This window comes from Cebus imitator, unplaced genomic scaffold (assembly GCF_001604975.1).
Source record: "Cebus imitator isolate Cc_AM_T3 unplaced genomic scaffold, Cebus_imitator-1.0 Scaffold118, whole genome shotgun sequence".
Lineage (NCBI taxonomy): Eukaryota > Metazoa > Chordata > Mammalia > Primates > Cebidae > Cebus > Cebus imitator.
In genome coordinates this window covers 1,002,767-1,018,969 of record NW_016107433.1, presented here as the reverse complement: position 1 = coordinate 1,018,969, position 16,203 = coordinate 1,002,767, and the positions used below count along the sequence as shown (strand labels likewise).

The 16,203-nt window shown below is 58.6% G+C and overlaps 5 protein-coding genes across 12 annotated transcripts in view; 2 read left to right on the top strand and 3 right to left on the bottom strand.

Annotated features, from left to right (window-relative positions):
• Positions 1-1,473: 1,473 nt before the first annotated feature.
• PARD6A (par-6 family cell polarity regulator alpha) lies at positions 1,474-10,529 on the bottom strand. Of its 7 annotated transcripts, none has more exons than XM_037742299.1 (4): positions 10,280-10,529; positions 9,700-9,922; positions 8,789-9,486; positions 1,474-2,200 (listed from the first exon to the last, which is right to left on the bottom strand). In XM_037742299.1, the coding sequence occupies exons 1-4, from the start codon at positions 10,340-10,342 to the stop codon at positions 2,051-2,053; spliced, it is 1,134 nt and encodes a 377-aa protein (XP_037598227.1). In that variant the 5' UTR covers positions 10,343-10,529; the 3' UTR covers positions 1,474-2,050. The 7 variants fall into 7 exon arrangements, with proteins under 7 accessions (XP_037598227.1, XP_037598228.1, XP_037598230.1 ...); XM_037742300.1 differs by having other exon boundaries at positions 8,789-9,483; XM_037742302.1 differs by having other exon boundaries at positions 2,173-2,196; positions 10,280-10,522.
• CUNH16orf86 (chromosome unknown C16orf86 homolog) lies at positions 2,216-4,313 on the bottom strand. Its single transcript, XM_017539408.1, has 4 exons — positions 4,066-4,313; positions 3,608-3,855; positions 2,879-3,099; positions 2,216-2,777 (listed from the first exon to the last, which is right to left on the bottom strand). Exons 1-4 carry the CDS (start codon positions 4,165-4,167, stop codon positions 2,374-2,376), a joined length of 975 nt encoding a protein of 324 aa, XP_017394897.1. The 5' UTR covers positions 4,168-4,313; the 3' UTR covers positions 2,216-2,373.
• On the top strand, positions 4,382-8,434 carry ENKD1 (enkurin domain containing 1). The gene is made up of 7 exons (XM_017539407.2): positions 4,382-4,779; positions 4,876-5,070; positions 5,904-6,076; positions 7,337-7,462; positions 7,565-7,728; positions 7,829-7,965; positions 8,053-8,434. Exons 1-7 carry the CDS (start codon positions 4,695-4,697, stop codon positions 8,211-8,213), a joined length of 1,041 nt encoding a protein of 346 aa, XP_017394896.1. The 5' UTR covers positions 4,382-4,694; the 3' UTR covers positions 8,214-8,434.
• A 68-nt stretch (positions 10,530-10,597) lies between the features above and the next one.
• On the top strand, positions 10,598-13,890 carry ACD (ACD shelterin complex subunit and telomerase recruitment factor). 2 transcript variants are annotated; one of them, XM_017539399.2, is made up of 12 exons: positions 10,598-11,244; positions 11,333-11,475; positions 11,601-11,694; positions 11,786-11,862; positions 11,980-12,024; positions 12,134-12,168; positions 12,375-12,526; positions 12,604-12,700; positions 12,779-12,865; positions 13,058-13,404; positions 13,530-13,621; positions 13,703-13,890. In XM_017539399.2, the coding sequence occupies exons 1-12, from the start codon at positions 11,146-11,148 to the stop codon at positions 13,779-13,781; spliced, it is 1,347 nt and encodes a 448-aa protein (XP_017394888.1). In that variant the 5' UTR covers positions 10,598-11,145; the 3' UTR covers positions 13,782-13,890. The 2 variants fall into 2 exon arrangements, with proteins under 2 accessions (XP_017394888.1, XP_017394887.1); XM_017539398.2 differs by having other exon boundaries at positions 13,512-13,621.
• Positions 13,843-16,203, bottom strand: part of CARMIL2 (capping protein regulator and myosin 1 linker 2) — a 12,798-nt gene continuing 10,437 nt past the window's right edge. Inside the window, 6 exon segments of the mRNA XM_017539393.2 lie at positions 13,843-14,003; positions 14,093-14,170; positions 14,519-14,599; positions 14,755-14,976; positions 15,101-15,172; positions 15,333-15,369. Of these exon segments, the coding sequence (XP_017394882.1) occupies positions 13,891-14,003; positions 14,093-14,170; positions 14,519-14,599; positions 14,755-14,976; positions 15,101-15,172; positions 15,333-15,369 (603 nt within the window). The 3' untranslated portion in view covers positions 13,843-13,890.

Genomic DNA, 16,203 nt, shown 5'->3' with positions numbered 1-16,203 from the left:
AAAAAAAAAAAAAAAAAAAAAAAAAAAAAAAAGTCCACTTTGGGACATTTGGGAGACCAAGCTGGGCCGATCACTTGAGTCCGGGAGTTCAAGACCAGTCTGGGCAACCTGGCAAAACCCCACCTCTACTAAAAAATTCAGAAATTAGCCAGGCATGGTGACACACACCTGTAGTCCCAGCTACTTGGGAGGCTGAGGTGGGAGGATCCTGTGAGTCCAGGAGGTAGAGATTGTAGTGAGCCGAGATTGTGCAACTGCACTCCAGTCTGGGCAACAGAGGGAGATCCTGTCTCAAAGAGAAAAGAAAAAAAAAGGCCCATGGGGCCAGTGAGCATCCAAGTGACCCTGTCAAAGGAGGGAGGAGCCTGGGATGATGCCAGGAAAGGAGACTCCCTGCTTTTCCTACCTGAGCCTGCCCACCCCACTCCCTCCAGTGACCTTGTCAGGCCATACTCCAGGGAACCTAGACATGACTATGACGTGGGATGGCCTCAGCCTTTCGGATTCTGGCCTGTCCCTCTCTGCAGCTTCCTCACTTTAGTCTCTTCACGTTGGTGCCTTTTAGGGGGCCCTCTGGTTAGGTGGATGTGATGCAATGACATGTGCCCTGAGGGAGTTCACAGTCTAGTCCTGAAGACAGTTATAGCCCACGATAGTAGTGTGTAGGTGCTACAATGGAGGGCAACATGGCTCTCCCGGAAGCAGGGTCTCTCCCCAAGTTTTCAAGGGTGTGCATGCAGTAGCCAGGGGGAGAGGTGAGAATCAAGGCATTTTAGGCAGAGGAAGCCCCACATGCAGAGAGTGAAGCAAGGAAAAGGTGAAACTGCTTAGGGAATTACGGGAAGCCACTGAGTTCTAAGGTGCCTGGGGCAAGAGAAGGAGGATCCCAAGGGGGAGTGACACCATCAGGGGCTCAGGTGTGTGTTGCAGGGCCACTAGATGGATCTGTGGGCCAAGGAAGACACACAGGGAGACCAGTGAGGCTGTCACCTGAAGATGACAGTGGCCCAGGCAACAGTGCTGACTATGGGAGTTGAGACATTCTCAGCCTGAAAGGGTATGTCCACTGGCCTCAATGTCTGCTTAGCTTGTAGGAATCAGGGAACAAAGGACAGGATGGGTTCTGGGGTAACACCCAAGATTCTAGCTTAAATAATTGCACAGACGAGCTGGGCGCGGTGGCTCAAGCCTGTAATCCCAGCACTGTGGGAGGCCGAGGCGGGTGGATCACGAGGTCAAGAGATCGAGACCATCCTGGTCAACATGGTGAAACCCCGTCTCTACTAAAAATACAAAACATTAGCTGGGCATGGTGGTGCGTGCCTGTAATCCCAGCTACTCAGGAGGCTGAGGCAAGAGAATTGCCTGAACCCAGGAGGCGGAGGTTGCGGTGAGCCAAGATCGCGCCACTGCACTCCAGCCTGGGTAACATGAGTGAAACTCCGTCTCAAAAAAAAATAAATAAATAATAATTGCACAGACGAGATACAGGAGGAAAAGCAGTTGGAGGGAGGGGAAATTATCCATGAACTTGAAATTCCTATGTCTGTTTGCAGTGTCTAAGGAACACAGAGGAGGCCCAGGAGGCAGCAGGATGTGCAGTTTCCAAAATGGCCAGCACCAGCTGGCTCTTCCCAGAGAGCTTTGATGGTTGGACAGAGCTGTCATCCAGTGGCTTGGTCTCAGGACCCCAGATGCATTTACTGCCCTCCCACCCCAACCCTGCCAGGACAACATCACTGATGCCCTGTCACCTGTGACCAGGAGCTACTCCATGGACAAGGTCCGGTCCAGCTATGGTCTAGCAATGAGTGGAAAACATCCCAAAGCTGTCACTCTTGCAACAGGCAAATGAACTCTTGCCACTTCCTAGGGGATCCCAAGTTTTGATCCCCTCAAGGTGAGACAAATGCAGGCCCTTCCTCTGGAGACAGAGAGCAGGGCCAAACACCTGCTTCTCATGAGCTGACAGACCCTTTCTTTTCTCTGCCCCAAGTTCCTCCTTCTCACTTCCTTCTTCATCACCCAGTTAGCTGCCTGACCCTCAGATTCACCTAAATGCACAGCACCAGGCCCATCCCGATTCAGGGAGGCGTGGAGTGGCACAAAAGAACCTGTCATTGTCAAGGTCACGGGTGATACAGATGCAAAACCTGCACTGTTGAGTCCTCCATCCTCTTTCCCAGTTCAGGCAACCTATCTGGGGAATCACAAAGTCTTCGAAAAAGAAAAATGTTTATTTTCAGCAAGCCCAAAATCCCAAGTGAGGGCAGGTACCAAATTTGCCCCCTCCACCAGAGGGCCTAGGTTCACAGGAAGCCTGAAGCCAAGTTCAGGCTTGGAAGGAGGGGAGCCACCAGTGGGGCGGGACAGTCACTTGTACTGAGGAGAGAGCGGGTGGACAAGCGGAGAAGTGCAGACACTCAGCATCTTGTCGATGTCCACCTGGGTTGACTTCTCCACCTCGGCCTTGAGGTGGTCACTCACCCCCAAGCTGGGCAGGCCCCCAGGCTCTTCTCCAGCCTCCTCTCCAAGGGGAGCCAAAGCATGGGTGGGGGGCACTAACGGACTGCGACAGGACAAAGTGAGGCCCGGGCCCAGCTTACCTGCCAAGGGCAGCAAGGCCTGCAATTGCTCCACACCTGCCTCCTCAGGAACCAGGGCCAGCTCTGCCTCTGCATCCACCTCGGCCTCCCTGTCCCCCTCCCCCACCTGGTTCAGCTCAGGGTTGCAATAGTTGATGTACTGGTACAGGGGCCGAAGGCGCTGGGCCTTTCCTGCAAAGACCCGGGGCAGGGCGGAGGCTGGAGCGCCAGGTTGTGTCAGGTTAGGCCCCACAGGCAGGGGGAGAAGGAACAGCTCAGGGACTGCCACTCACGCTCCAGCCCCAACATCTCTAAGGGTGCAGAGACTGTGCTGGCCGAAGCGTGGATCACAGGAGCCCCCAGGCTCTTGCGCTTCTTGGCTTTTTTGTGCTGTTTGGCGGATGGTGAGACCTCACTCTGGCTGCCCTCTGGCTCCTCCTCCTGCAGCAGCAGCCTGGGTGGCAGCTCAGCTTCAGCCCTCGAATGGGCACGGTGGCCCGGGAGGCTGAGGGACCTGAGCCAGGGACAAGAGACTTGAGGAGCCAGGCTCCAGCCCTGGCCCAGGGAATAGCCCAGCCTGCCCACCACCCCAGGGCTCGATGCCTGCCCCGTTCCTGGTTAGTGAGGCCCCAGGCCCAAGAGAGGCTCAGAGCCAGGTGAGCCCAGTCCCCTACAAACCCTGAAGCCCCCTCTCTCCTGCCACTCCCTACATGGGGGTAGTTGGGGGAAGGTCTTCAGGAACAGAAAGAGAGGGGAGTGAGGGTAGTAGTGGTGGACACAAGAATCATGCGTGCAGGATTTAGGAATCCTACTGGAGGCTGGGCGCGGTGGCTCATGCCTGTAATCCTAACACTTTGGGAGGCCGAGGTGGGTGGATCACCTGAGGTCAGGAGTTCAAGACCAGCCTGGCCATCATGGTGAAACTCCATCTTTTTTTTAAAAAAAAAAAAAAAAAGGAATCCTACTGGAGTGTGAGCCCCATCCCCCAGCCTGCAGATCCTTCCTTCCGAGAGCCCCCTCACTTGACAGGCTTCCTCTTTGGACCATGACCGGGCCTTACAGAGACCACGGGCCTGGGCCCTCTCTCCTCTAGCGCCCCAGCCTCCGGCTTGGGCCCCTCTTCCTCCAGGTGGGGTCCTTCCTCCTGGAGCTCCGGCTCTGAAGCAGCTCCTGCTGGGGGCTGGTCTTCACCCTGGGTCCTGCGGGCCTCATGGGCTGGCACCAGGAACTGGTCTGCTGGCACCAGGAACTGGTCTCCCGTCACTGGACACTAGAGGTGACACACAGACCATCGGTCACCATGGCCGGGCAAAAGATATAGGGATCAGTCACTGAACACCTAACATTAGACACCGAAACAGCCTGTGTCTCTCCTCTCCTGGAGAGCCCAGCCTGGCAGTTAGGGGGTCGGGGCGCTCAGAGTTCCGCCTCTCAGAGCTCTGCGGCCCTGTGTTTGAATGCTAAACAGCCTGATGGTCACCTCAGAGGTCTGAGCGCGGCCAGGGTCCTCCACGAGCAGTGCCTGCCCCACGACCGTCGCCTCCTGGAATCCCGGCCGCCTCTCCGCCCCTACCGAGGCCATGGCTGCGCGGGCTCAGTGCATCCTGGACAGCTGCCTGGGGCTGACCCCGAGGGGTTGGATGGTGGCCCCGCGCGGACCCGGGAGACCGGCCAGCAAGCGAGGACAAAACGGAAGTGAGACCGGCGGCCACCCTCGACCGAAACTACAAGCCCCAAGAGGCTTTGCGCCAGGGTCAGTGAGCCCTGACCCCGGGGACGTAAGCCACGGTTGCCCGGCAACAACAACTCCCGTCGAGTGGCAGCAGCTGGCGGCAAGGACGCTCGAGTGAGCCCCTGCCCGAGTGCCGCGGGGGTTGGGGCGCGAGCGGGACCGGGAAATGGGCTGGGAGCAGAGGTCGCGGAGGCGACAAAGGGGGCCGAGGTCGGGGCGGGGACCGGGAGAGTCCCGGGAGTGGCGGCCCTCCTGGGTCCGGGTCAGGGTCAGGGTCCCTGACTAGGGAGGAGGCCTGGAGCTGGGAACTGGGCCCAGGGAGGGAAGTACACAGCCCGACAGGCCTCGGGGCCCCTTTGCAGGGCGGCGCCGACGGCATGTGCGAGGGCCCGTCCCGTATCTCGGGGCCCATCCCCCCAGACCCGACGCTTTGCCCTGACTACTACCGGCGGCCGGCCTCTGGTGAGTACGGGGGCGCGGCGGTGGCGAGAGGCTCGGGGGTCGGCCTCGACTCCACCTCTGAGCTCCGCATTCCGCTCGGCTCCGCCCCACACGCAGCTCAAGGGCGCCTAGAGGGAAACGCGCTGAAGCTGGACTTGCTGACCTCGGACCGGGCTCTGGACGCCACCGCTCCCCGTGGCCCCTGCATCGGTCCCGACGCCCGAGAGATCCTGGAGCGCGGCCGGCGTGGCGTCGGGGACGTGCTGTTGCAACTTGAGGGCATCTCCCTAGGTCCTGGGGCCTCTCTCAAGAGTAAGTCCCAGGAAGGGAAGAAGGGGCAGAGAGACTGTTTGGGGTGGAAAGACATCAAAGTAGCTGCCCTTTCTCCCCTGACCTGGGCCCAGGCTTTGCTTTCTTGAGTCTCAGTTTCCCCAACCATAAAAGGGGGAGAAATGCGCTGCCTTCTCGAAGGGGAACTGAATGAGGTAGTTCCCACAAAGCCCTAGCTCTGCTTCATGCATTTATTACCCGTCAAACTTGTGTGCCAGGCCATATAGGTGCTAGAACACAGGGTTGAAGACAAGCGTGAGCCATCGAGTCAAGGTGGGAGACAAAGAACAAGAGATGAATGTCATATATGAGATAATAGTATACTTCACTGTAATAATGGAGAAAATCTGCTGGGAGCAGTGGCTCACGCCTGTAATCCCAGCACTTTAGGAGGCCAAGTCGGGGGGATCACTTGAGCCCAGGAGTTGGAGACCAGCCTGGCCAACATGGTGAAACCCCATCTCTGCAAAAAATACAAAAATCAGCCCGGAATGGTGGAGTATGTCTCTAATCCCAGCTATTCAGTAGGCTGAAGTGGGAGGATCACTTGAGCCAGGGAGGTTGAGGCTGCAGTGAGCTGTGATCATGCCACTGTACTCCAGCCTGGGTGACAGAGTGAGACCCTGTCTCAATTAATAATGAGAAAATCATCACGAGATACTTACTAGGTGAGGAAGGGAACACGGTGATGAGGTAGACGAGAGGTCAGGGGGCTCTTTCTGTAAGGGGCAGAGGACAGGCCTGTGTGTGAACTGGTAGAAACTGGATTGTGTGGGCCACATGTAGGGCAGAGCCTGGCAGCATCTGTTCTCTAGGGAAGGACCCTAAAGACCATGAGAAGGAGAACCTGAGGCGGATCAGGGAGATTCAGAAGCGCTTCAGAGAACGGGAGCACAGCCGGGAGCAGGGCCAGCCTAGGCCCCTAAAAGCTCTGTGGCGCTCGCCCAAGTATGACAAGGTGGAGTCCCGGGTCAAGGCACAGCTGCAGGTACCTGCCTCAGGGAGCCAGAAGTATTACTCATTTTGTTGGGCAACAAGCAACTAACTATATTCTGATCTGGGGAGGTTACCTCACAGAGGTAACAGAGGACTAAGAGACCCTGACTGCTGCAGGGCGGGGCTGAGGGGAGCCTTCTCAAAGTGGTGATGGGGGGGGGGGTGCTGATCCTAAGGGGCAAGGAGCAGTTAGGCAAGGGGACAGCAGAAGAGAACATTCCCAAAAGATGGAACCTCACCGACCACAGGACACATAGCAATGGAGATGCTAGGTACAGTTCACTGTGAGGAAAGAAAAGCGTGAGGTTAGACCAAGAAGTCAGCTGGACCCACATCAAGGGCCACATTAGCCACTTTCAGCCCTTATTTCTGAGGACAGTGGGAAGGGCAGAGGTATGGTGGGGGGCTCTGTCTTGAGTAGAGAGCAGCATCATCCCTCCATCCAAGGACTCAGCAGGAGGAGTAAGAGTGAGAGGAAGGGCACGGTCACACGAATGTGTCAGGGCTGAAGCATCTGTGGGGCTCCCAGGGGGTGGGAGTGTGTCCAGGAAGCAGATGGAAATTCAGGCCTGGATCTGAGGAGTAAGACCTAGGAGTTATTGACAATCAGGTTGAGGACAACGAGACCAAGGAAGTGACCGCCTGGATTTGAGGACTTGGAGGCCAGCCATCAGGAACTTTGGGGGACTAGAGCCAGGAAGCTTCGCTAGGAAGGAGGGGAGAGAGTGGTGGCTGGCCCAGTACTGGAGGAGAGGTGGTTATTGTTTTCTTAAAAATCTGATATCCGGCCGGGCGCGGTGGCTCAAGCCTGTAATCCCAGCACTTTGGGAGGCCGAGGCGGGTGGATCACGAGGTCAAGAGATCGAGACCATCCTGGTCAACATGGTGAAACCCCGTCTCTACTAAAAATACAAAAAATTAGCTGGGCATGGTGGCACGTGCCTGTAATCCCAGCTACTCAGGAGGCTGAGGCAGGAGAATTGCCTGAACCCAGGAGGCGGAGGTTGCGGTGAGCCGAGATCGCGCCATTGCACTCCAGCCTGGGTAACAAGAGCGAAACTCCGTCTCAAAAAAAAAAAAAAAAAAAAATCTGATATCCACACGTTTATGTGCTGATGAGAACAAGTGTCCCTTGAGGAGGGAAGAGGTCCCGAGGGATGCAGAGGTCAGAAGGGCCAAGAGAGCCAGAGTCCTGAGGTTTCAGCCGCAGACCTCAGCCTGCTTGCTCTCTCTGCTGTGCCCTGCCCTCCAGGAGCCTGGCCCTGCCTTTGGGACAGAGTCTGCCCACTTCCTGCGGGCGCACTCCCGCTGTGGCCCTGGCCTCCCACCACCCCGTGTTCCCAGTCCCCAGCCAACCCCACCAGGTTCCAAAGCTAAGGTGAGTGGATGGTGGTTGGGCAGGGCTCCCAGTGTGTGTCGGGGGGTTCAGGGATACCACATAATGCTCTGTGCCACCACCCACACTTGCTGTGTCCTGCAGGGGCCAGGCCTGGGGGTGGACTTCATTCGTCACAATGCCCAAGCTGCCAAGAGGGCACCCCGGAGGCATTCCCGCTCGCTGCAGGTCTTGGCACAGGTGCTGGAGCAGCAGCGGCAGGCCCAGGAGCACTACAATGCCACGCAGAAGGGCCACGTGCCCCATTAGTAGGTCTCACTGCCTGACACACAGGGCAAGGGGCACCAGGGGAGGGTGGGAACCAATCTCTGCCCGGGGGTCATCAACCCTGAGCCCGTGCACCCACAGCTTGTTGGAGCGCAGGGACCTGTGGCGGCGGGAGGCCGAGGCCCGTGAGCAGAGCCAGCCGGACCCTGCCATGCCTCCAGGCCACACGCGTATGCCTGAGAACCAGCGGCTAGAAACACTGAGCAAGCTGCTTCAGAGTGAGTACCTGGGTGGGGAGGCTGGAGGGGGAACCCACTGGGGACTGGGCACATGCCCAACACTCACTGTTCCCGGGCCCCCTGTAGGCCAGAGCCAGCTGCTGCGTGAGCTGGTACTGCTGCCTGCTGGGGCAGACTCACTGAGAGCTCAGAGCCACCGTGCTGAGCTGGACCGGAAGCTGGTGCAGGTAGAGGAGGCCATCAAGATTTTTTCCCGGCCCAAAGTCTTTGTGAAGATGGACACCTGAGCCCCTCTGGGGGACAATTAGCAGGGAGGTACATGCTGAGATTCACCAGCCACATGGCTGAAAAGGACAGGGTCAGGCCCATTCCCAGATCAGAAGTCTGAAGACAGGAGCAGGGGGGTGGTCAGTGTCCCTGGAGCACTTTTCTCAGCCACCAGTGGCTACAGAAGGGCCATCCCAGTCTTTTAACCATTTTGTCAAAATTAAACTGTTTGTACACAGGATTTGTTTCCTTAAGGGCTTTTCTTACTGTAAAAATGCCAATCCTGGTGGCCCTCCTGCTGCGCAGTTGCAGGAAGTTCTCCCAATTGTCACTCCTGCCTTAGTCCAGAGCAGAAGACAAACTAGTGGGACCAGGGAGGAGGCTGGGGCTGGGACACAGAAGGACCATGACTGTATTTGTAGAAAACCTTTAATGTTCCCCAGGCTGAGGGAGCCCTGCGAGCCTGCTAAAAACCCACACTATGAAGTCCCTGCCATGGCCCAGCAGTGTGGAGTGGCACGGGGCTGCATCCCGCCTGTCAGAGGCTGAAGCCACTACCATCTCCTCGCATGCGACTCCCCCAGCCAGAACTGACCTGCTCCTGGTCACCCAGGGAGGGCAGAGAGCTGCGGGCACCAGGATATCGGCAGCCAGGGTGCAGGTTCCAGCACGGGGGACCCTGAGATAGCCCATTGGAACTGGGAGACTGGCGGTTCTCAGTGACCAGGTCACTGCTGTCATCATCACTATCAGGCTCAACAGGCCCAGGCCCTGCAGAGGGAGGACCTGTCAAACGCCCAGATGCCCCTCGCACCACATTATTGCGCTGGTTGGCAGGCTTGACGGTGACAATGAGGTTATGGCTGTTGGCGACCATCATGTCCGTCACTTGGTCCAAGGTCTTCCCGGCTACTTCAATGCCATTGACCTCGAGGATCTCATCACTGACCGCCAGCAGCCCTGTACTCTCAGCCAGGCCCCCACGTACCAGGCGGGAGATGAAGATGCCTGGAACCCGCTCCAGGCCCTGGGGAGCCACACGCACACTCATGCCATCTCGGATGTAGAAGCCCAGGGGGCGGTCTGAACCATGCTTGTGCAGCCGCACCCGTCGATGGGTCTCAGGCAGTAGGTCCACATCTATGACTGAGGAAACTTGGCGGAAATCTTGGGGCAGGCTGATTAGGAGGGGTGGTCTAGTGCGCAGGGGTGCCACTGGCCGCAGCAGGAGCCCTTTCTTGCGCCGCTGCAGAGAGTTGGAGGCAAAAGCCAGGCTGCTGGAGTCAGCGTCTGCTGTAGGAGAGGCGGGTTGCTGAGATCAGAGACCTGTTCCCCCACTTGGGCTCTTTGCAGGGGGCACTGTAGCTATTTCCTACCACTTGGAGGTCAGGCCAAGGGCAGGGACTGCAGAGGGTGACGCCTGGGTGCCCTGGACATGGACTAACGCTTGTGGACCTGCCCCACAGACACCTTACCCCAGAGGCTGCCCACTGTACCCCTCCTCACCCCGCTTCTGCACCAGTAGGCGCAGTGGTGGTGGCCCGCTGGCCAGGGCCCGGTGCAGGCTGTCGTCGTTGGTGAGGGGCAGCAAGTCGCCGTGAGCATCCGTATAGCCAAGTAGCACGTCCAGGCCCGGGATCTGGTGCACCGCACGCAGCAACCGTGAGAACTCCTGGAAGCCGCTCACCGAAGCGCGGGGCAGCGCGAAGCGTCGGAATTCGGCGTCAAACTGGAAGTCGGGGTTGGGGGAGAGGAGGGGTAAGAATAGCCTGCGCCCCTTTCTCACCACAGGTCCGAGGCCGGCAGGGATGGGAAAGAAACGGCTGCCGCAAAAGCGGCAGCCTTAAGCCCAGACCTCAGCTCCAGTACCAGGGACGCTGTCCAAGGTCTTCTTACCACCCTCCAGGTACTCGGGCCACAGAAGGATCTGGAGGCCAGCAGTGGAGGAAGATGGATGGGAGAAGGCGAGAAGAAAAGCAGAATGGGACTTGGAGGATAGAGGGAAGAGGTGCGGGGACCTAGGAGCCGGGAAGGGGAGAAAGAGGGAATTGGGAGCGCCTAGAGCCGAGGCCGGAGGGGTCCTTACTTTGCTCTTCACCTCGACGATGCTATCGGGACTGCGCGCCGGAGTCCTCTGCGGCCGGGCCATGGCGGGGCCGGGCGGGCCGGGGACGGTGCCCCAGACGGCCCGCCGAGGCGCAGGTGCACAGCCCGGCCGGCCCGCCCGTGCCGCCCCGCCCCTGGCGGTAGCACACGCCCCGCCCTCCCATCCGGAGCGTGACGTCAAGGGGGCAGCGACGCAGAGTGGAACGCGGAGTCCACGTTTCCTAGGAAACGGAGCCGGGGGTGAAAAGGAGACTTCCTCCGCTCTTGCGTCATCACGCTGAGGTCCGCGCGCCCCCGGAGTCGGGGGAGTAGGGCTTGGCCAGTCCGAGGGGAGGGCGAAGGAAGTACCATTTATTGAGCGCTGTATGCTCTTATTTCCACTGGCCTTACAAGGCCGTGCATTGTGTAGATGAGGAAACTGAGTCATAATAAATATGTGCTGAACCCCTTGGGGGTCACATAACGCTGAAATGGTTTCGAGCCAACTCGCTCGGACGGCACTCGGCCGCAACCCCCGGCCTTGGATCCCTCTCTCCAGGGACCGGACCAGCCTTTGTTCTGTTCCTTCCCGGTAACATAGGAGTTCTGACCAATGGACCAAACGCCGGGCCATTGCTTGGAGTGACGCCGCGATGAGAGCAAACGGGCGAGCATCCCGTGGACTAGCGGGAGACTGCTGACAGGCTGGAGAAGGATGCCCTCGTGCGCAGGCGCGGGATGTAGGTGAGCGTGGCCTCCGCCTCAGGCCCCGCCCAGCCGCAAGCGCTTCCTCTTCCGACGAGAGGCGGGGCCTGAGCGCCCGCGGGAAACGCGGGCCCGCTGCCTCAGCTAGGTGCAGCCGTGGGAATGGCAGGTTCGGGGAGGCTGGTCTTACGGCCCTGGATTCGAAAGCTGATTCTAGGGTCAGAGACACTCTCCAGTCCACGGGCCGGGCAGCTGCTCGAGGTGAGCCCCCACTCAAGGCCGGGAGACCGAGGCGGAGACCGAGGCGGAGACCGCGGGTGGTGGGACTGACGCAGCTCGCCGCCGTCAGGTACTAAAGGAGGCGGAGGCAGCTGCCGCGGGCCCATCCCACGCCCCTGATGCGTCCGACGTCGGGGCCACGCTGCTTGTGTCTGACGGAACCCACAGTGTCCGATGCCTGGTGACGCGGGAGGCCCTGGACACCTCGGACTGGTGAGTGGCGCCGCGCGTCTTCGGTGGCGGAAGCCCGCGGGAGAGCGCGAGGTGGGCGGGCCTTGTGTTGCGGCGGGAGAGCGCGAGGTGGGCGGGCCCGGCAGTGAGGGTCATGCTCGCCCCAGGGAAGAGAAGGAGTTCGGCTTCCGCGGGACAGAGGGGCGGCTGCTGCTGCTGCAGGACTGCGGGGTTCGTGTCCAGGTCGCTGAGGGTAGCGCGGTGAGTTGTGGGGCTGTTTTAGGCGGGTTATCGGGCTTGACTCTTCGTGACAAAACTCCTGAGACCTCCCCTTCCCCTCGAACTTCTCCAGACCGCAGAGTTCTATCTCCAGGTGGACCGCTTCAGCCTGCTGCCCACAGAGCAGCCCCGGCTACGGGTGCCTGGTTGGTAAGTGATGCCTCCGCCCTCCAGCAGCTCTTCCTACCCCAGCCTGGCTGGCGCTGGCAGAGGCCTTCGGGTTAGGAGGGCTTGGGCTTCCATTAACTACTCTTCTCTTTTTTTTAGCAACCAAGACTTAGATGTTCAGAAAAAGCTCTATGACTACCTTGAGTGAGTCTGGGGTGGGCCTCGGGCACCACTTGTGGTCTGGTGAGGGGATGGTGTGTCTGGATAGACAGGCCTCAGCATGTTTCCTGAGGCCTGGCCATTCTTCTTGTAGGGAGCACCTTTCGGAGTCCACCTCTTCCAATACAGGTATTGTAGGGCTTGACCAGTAATCCTAACACCCTGTGCAGTGATCTCTCCTGCCTTAACCTGTTGCTTTCTCAATAAGCTGTTTTCCCCCTCCCACTCTCTCTTTCTCTTTCTGGGGTCGTCCTTTTTTTTTAATTATTTTTTATTTTTTTGGGGGGGGTTCTCCTCTTTAAGCCTCGACTCATTCTCTGGTCCCCTGTTCCCAGGCCTATCACTGTCCCAGCTTCTGGATGAAATGCGGGAGGACCAGGAGCATCAGGGGGCGCTCGTGTGCCTAGCTGAGAGTTGCCTAAAGCTGGAGGGTCCTTGCACAGCACCCCCTCTCACCCACTGGGCTGCCTCACGCTGCAGGGCCACGGTCAGTCTGGGGCTTTTCTTGGAGATGTCAGAGTGAGGAGTTGGACAGGGGTCATGCTGAGAGTTCATGTTCCACAGGGAGAAGCTGTGTACACTGTCCCAAGCTCACTGCTTCGCATCTCTGAGAATGACCAGCTAATTCTGAGCTCTCTAGGACCGTGTCAGAGGATACAAGGTAAGGGGGACTGGAGAAGTTGGGGGATACCCTGGGGCACAGGTCTGCAGTGCTGATAAGCCTTCCTGAACCCTCCAGGCCCCGAGCTGCCCCCACCAGACCCAGCTCTGCAGGACCTATCCCTGACCCTCATCTCCTCTCCTCCTTCCTCACCCAGTTCCTCAGGTGAGGTGATACACAAGTCACAGGCACTCACTGCTATCTATCAGCCAGATTCCCAGGCTGTGCAGGATGCTGTGAAAAGGTGCATGGGGGTGGGGGATGAACACAGTTCCTGCAGTCCTGTCTGAGCTTGCAGGCCACTCAGCTGCTCTGAGCAGAGTGGGCTGTGCCTACAATGAGTCCCCTCCTCCTCAGGAACCCCAGCCTTACCTGGCCACGTGTCATCCCAGGAAAGTGGTGTGAGCATCAGCCTTCTGCCTGCCCTGTCCTTGGCTGCTCCAGACCTAGGGCAGAGGAGCAGCTCCCAGCCCCCACCAGCTATCTGTTCAGCCCCTGTCCCCGTGACCCCCAGCTCCCCACTCCAGAGCTGCTCCCCCAGTCTCTCACCCCATGGCCGTGTCCCCAGTCCACACCAGGCTCTTGGGACCAGGTCCCAGAAACCTAGCCTAGAGTTAAAGGAGCTAGGGTTGCTCTGCAAGAATCGGCAGCTTTTTCCCGGGACCGGAACTACCAAGGGAGCCCAGGAGTCCTGCCCTGTCTGGGTGAGCATAGTCCCTTTGCAGTTGGAGGGTAGAATGAGGAAGGCCTGAGGTAGAAGTGGGAGGGAGCAGGGGTAGCCTTGGATGGGGTTGGGGTCCTTGTTCCCCAGACACCATACCCCTTTCAGGAACCCCCAAAGAGGCATCGTGATGGTTCTGCCTTCCAGTATCAGTACGAGTCACCCTGCACATCCCTCTGTGCTCAGGTCCAAGCTGCCAGGTGAGTGAGTGCGTGGGTCTGCCCCTACTCTTGGTCACTAGTCCCAGGCTCCATTGACCTGCAGCCGTGATTCCTTCCCAGGCTTCCTCCCCAGCTCGTGGCCTGGGCCTTGCACTTTCTGATGGAGCCACAGCCAGAGTCTGAGGCAACTCCGATGTGAGAGGTCACACAGGATACTGGAGAATGTGTACACACAGGACAAATAACTGCTCCACACTCTGCTTCGAGTTTTTTAATAAAATAATCTCATGCGGCAGGAGAGGAGAGGATCAGGGATTGGGACCGCCGCCTCTTTGGTCTGTGGCTGGGGAGGGTGGGCTCCACTCAGGGCTGGAGGGCTCTGTGGGCTGTGGGTGCAGAGGCTCGGTTCCAAGCCCAGATCCTGTGAGGGGAGGGAGGTGGAGAGAGGAAGGGTCAGGGCTGGGCTAAGCAGTCCGGCCACCCTCCCAGCTGGCCTGGACTCACTCTTACCTAGGCTTGGGGATGGAGGTGCCTCGAGTTTCGGCCTGCGTTTGAGGACCGGGGAGCGCTGCAGCCGCAGGGGCCGTTCTAAGGAACATAGAAAGGCTTGAGGTGGGTTGCTAAGGGCTTGAGGTCTGTCCATCCCCTGTCCCCTCTCCCACCTCCAGTACACGTAAGCATGTGCTCACACACGCTGCCTTCAGAGCATCCCCCATCCCTGCATCCTCACCCCAGCAGAGGCTGCTCTTTGGGAAGTGGAATCAGGGCTAGTTGGAAAGGCTTGTCAAACCCTTGCACCTGGCCTTCTGGCTCCCTGATTTCTTGAGTCCTCACACTGGTGCCTCCCTCCAAGGATCAAAGCCATGAAGGGAGCCCCAGAAGCCCACCCTCCTGCATCTCCTGCATTCAAGCACAGATGGAAGTGTCTCCCCTCACCAGCAGGGGCCTGGAGCTGGTCCTCGTGCACAGACACTGCCCGCCGCCCTGCCGAGAGAGGCCTTGGCCTCAGCTGGCCATCTGAGGGAGGCCAAGGAATCAGGGGTGTTCCAACAGCTGCCCAGACTCCAGCCCTTGCCTCCCACCCTCAGGGTCCTTAGAGGAGCTGAGTTCCCAGCAGGAACTACTCCAGCCCCCAGCCCATGATTGGGGTGGGGAATCGGGTGGCTGCCTACCTTCACTCCTGGGACCCAAGCAGGGGTCCTCTGGGAGGCCCAGGCTGTCTGGGGAGGGGCTGGCTCTGCAGGGACTTGGGCTTTGACCAGGGGAGGGAGGGCCTGGACCATCCTGTTGGCCCCAACCACGGCTCCTGAGCTCTGCATTCAACTGCTGCCCCAGTGTCTTCCAGGTGGCAGACTCGGGCCCTTGGCTTCCTGGGCCAGGTCTGCAGGAGGGGTCTGTGGGGAGAAGGGTGTCAGCCAAGACCTGGTCAGGCCTTAGAGATAGGACTGAACCACCATATGACCCTGCTCCTGTCCATCTCTGTTTCCCCTACTAACACACACAGTGGCCCTCACTCACCAGCAGACACAGAGTGGGTGCGGGACTTCATTGAGATGGGAGGGGCCTCCGTGGAACTGTCCATAATGTCACCTGCAAGGTGGAGTTGGGGACTCGGGCACCAGACCTTGGAGATGAGGGGAAGAAAAACCTGGCCTCTCCACTTCCTCCCCCAGGAGAGCAAGTGCCCTGGGGGCTGTCTGTAAGGACACCTCCTGGCAAATGTACTGCTGCACCCCAGGGTACCACTTACCATCTGAGCCAGCTTTCTTGATCTCGCCATCTTTGCTCTGTAGGAAACAGGACGGTCAGATTCCAGCCCTGCCCCCTCCCCATACCCCAGCCTTTTGTTCATTCTTGTTCTTATAACCCAGCTCCTGAATACCCACCATGGGCTGGACAAGAACATGGCACACCCAGTCCAGTCTTAGAACTCTTCATACACTTGAATGTTTCTAAATTCAGGCTAACTTCATGTGTTATTTTTAAGGTATTGAATGGATGGTACAGAGGGCTGGGGTTCTTTGGGAGAGTGAAAAGAGTGACATTAGCGGGGTGGCCAAAGAGGAGAGTCAGGGAAGGACCGTGGGCACTGTGTGGATAGCTGAGGAGGGACCTGGTGTAATCCACAATTAAGAAACTGGAAGCTAGGTAGGGAGGACACCCGGATACAGGGACATGTTTGGAGGCTGATTTGCCCCTAGAGGAGGAAAGCAGTGAGGTGGTTTGTCTCATTCTGTTGCCCAGGCTGCTGGAGTGCGGTGGCATAATCTCAGTTCACTGCAATCTCCACCTCCCGGGTTCAAGCAATCTCTGCCTCAGCCTCCCGAGTAAATGGGATTAAAGGTGCCTGCCACCACACCCCAGCTAATTTTTTTAAGTAGAGTTGGGGTTTCACCATCTTGGCCAGGCTGTTCTCTAACTCCTGACCTCATGATCCATCCTCCTTGGCCTCCCAAAGTGCTGGGATTACAGCCATGAGCCACCATGCCTGCCTGAGAGCAGTGAGGTTTTAAGGTGGCCAGGGCCAAGACACCCCACAGGGCCCCAGAGCTGGGTGTGAAGACTGAACAGTGTCGACAGGAAGCCCCTGGAAGACTTGCTGTTTCAAGTACAGGTGACAA

Excerpts from the sequence above, each read along its gene's own strand:
- CUNH16orf86 (XM_017539408.1), bottom strand. The coding sequence starts at position 4,167 with ATGGCCTCGGTAGGGGCGGAGAGGCGGCCGGGATTCCAGGAGGCGACG. Across the intron at positions 3,100-3,607 it reads CCAAAGAGGAAGCCTGTCAA|GTCCCTCAGCCTCCCGGGCC; the intron begins GTGAGGGGGCTC and ends TCCCTGGCTCAG. Across the intron at positions 2,778-2,878 it reads AGAGATGTTGGGGCTGGAGC|GAAAGGCCCAGCGCCTTCGG; the intron begins GTGAGTGGCAGT and ends GGGTCTTTGCAG.
- ENKD1 (XM_017539407.2), top strand. The coding sequence starts at position 4,695 with ATGTGCGAGGGCCCGTCCCGTATCTCGGGGCCCATCCCCCCAGACCCG. Across the intron at positions 4,780-4,875 it reads CTACCGGCGGCCGGCCTCTG|CTCAAGGGCGCCTAGAGGGA; the intron begins GTGAGTACGGGG and ends CCCCACACGCAG. Across the intron at positions 7,966-8,052 it reads ACTGAGCAAGCTGCTTCAGA|GCCAGAGCCAGCTGCTGCGT; the intron begins GTGAGTACCTGG and ends GGCCCCCTGTAG.
- PARD6A (XM_037742299.1), bottom strand. The coding sequence starts at position 10,342 with ATGGCCCGGCCGCAGAGGACTCCGGCGCGCAGTCCCGATAGCATCGTC. Across the intron at positions 9,923-10,279 it reads TCGTCGAGGTGAAGAGCAAA|TTTGACGCCGAATTCCGACG; the intron begins GTAAGGACCCCT and ends CCCGACTTCCAG. Across the intron at positions 2,201-8,788 it reads CCCTGGGTGACCAGGAGCAG|ATAGGTTGCCTGAACTGGGA; the intron begins GTCAGTTCTGGC and ends GTGATTCCCCAG.
- ACD (XM_017539398.2), top strand. The coding sequence starts at position 11,146 with ATGGCAGGTTCGGGGAGGCTGGTCTTACGGCCCTGGATTCGAAAGCTG. Across the intron at positions 11,245-11,332 it reads GGGCCGGGCAGCTGCTCGAG|GTACTAAAGGAGGCGGAGGC; the intron begins GTGAGCCCCCAC and ends CGCCGCCGTCAG. Across the intron at positions 12,866-13,057 it reads TTCCTCACCCAGTTCCTCAG|GAACCCCAGCCTTACCTGGC; the intron begins GTGAGGTGATAC and ends CCTCCTCCTCAG.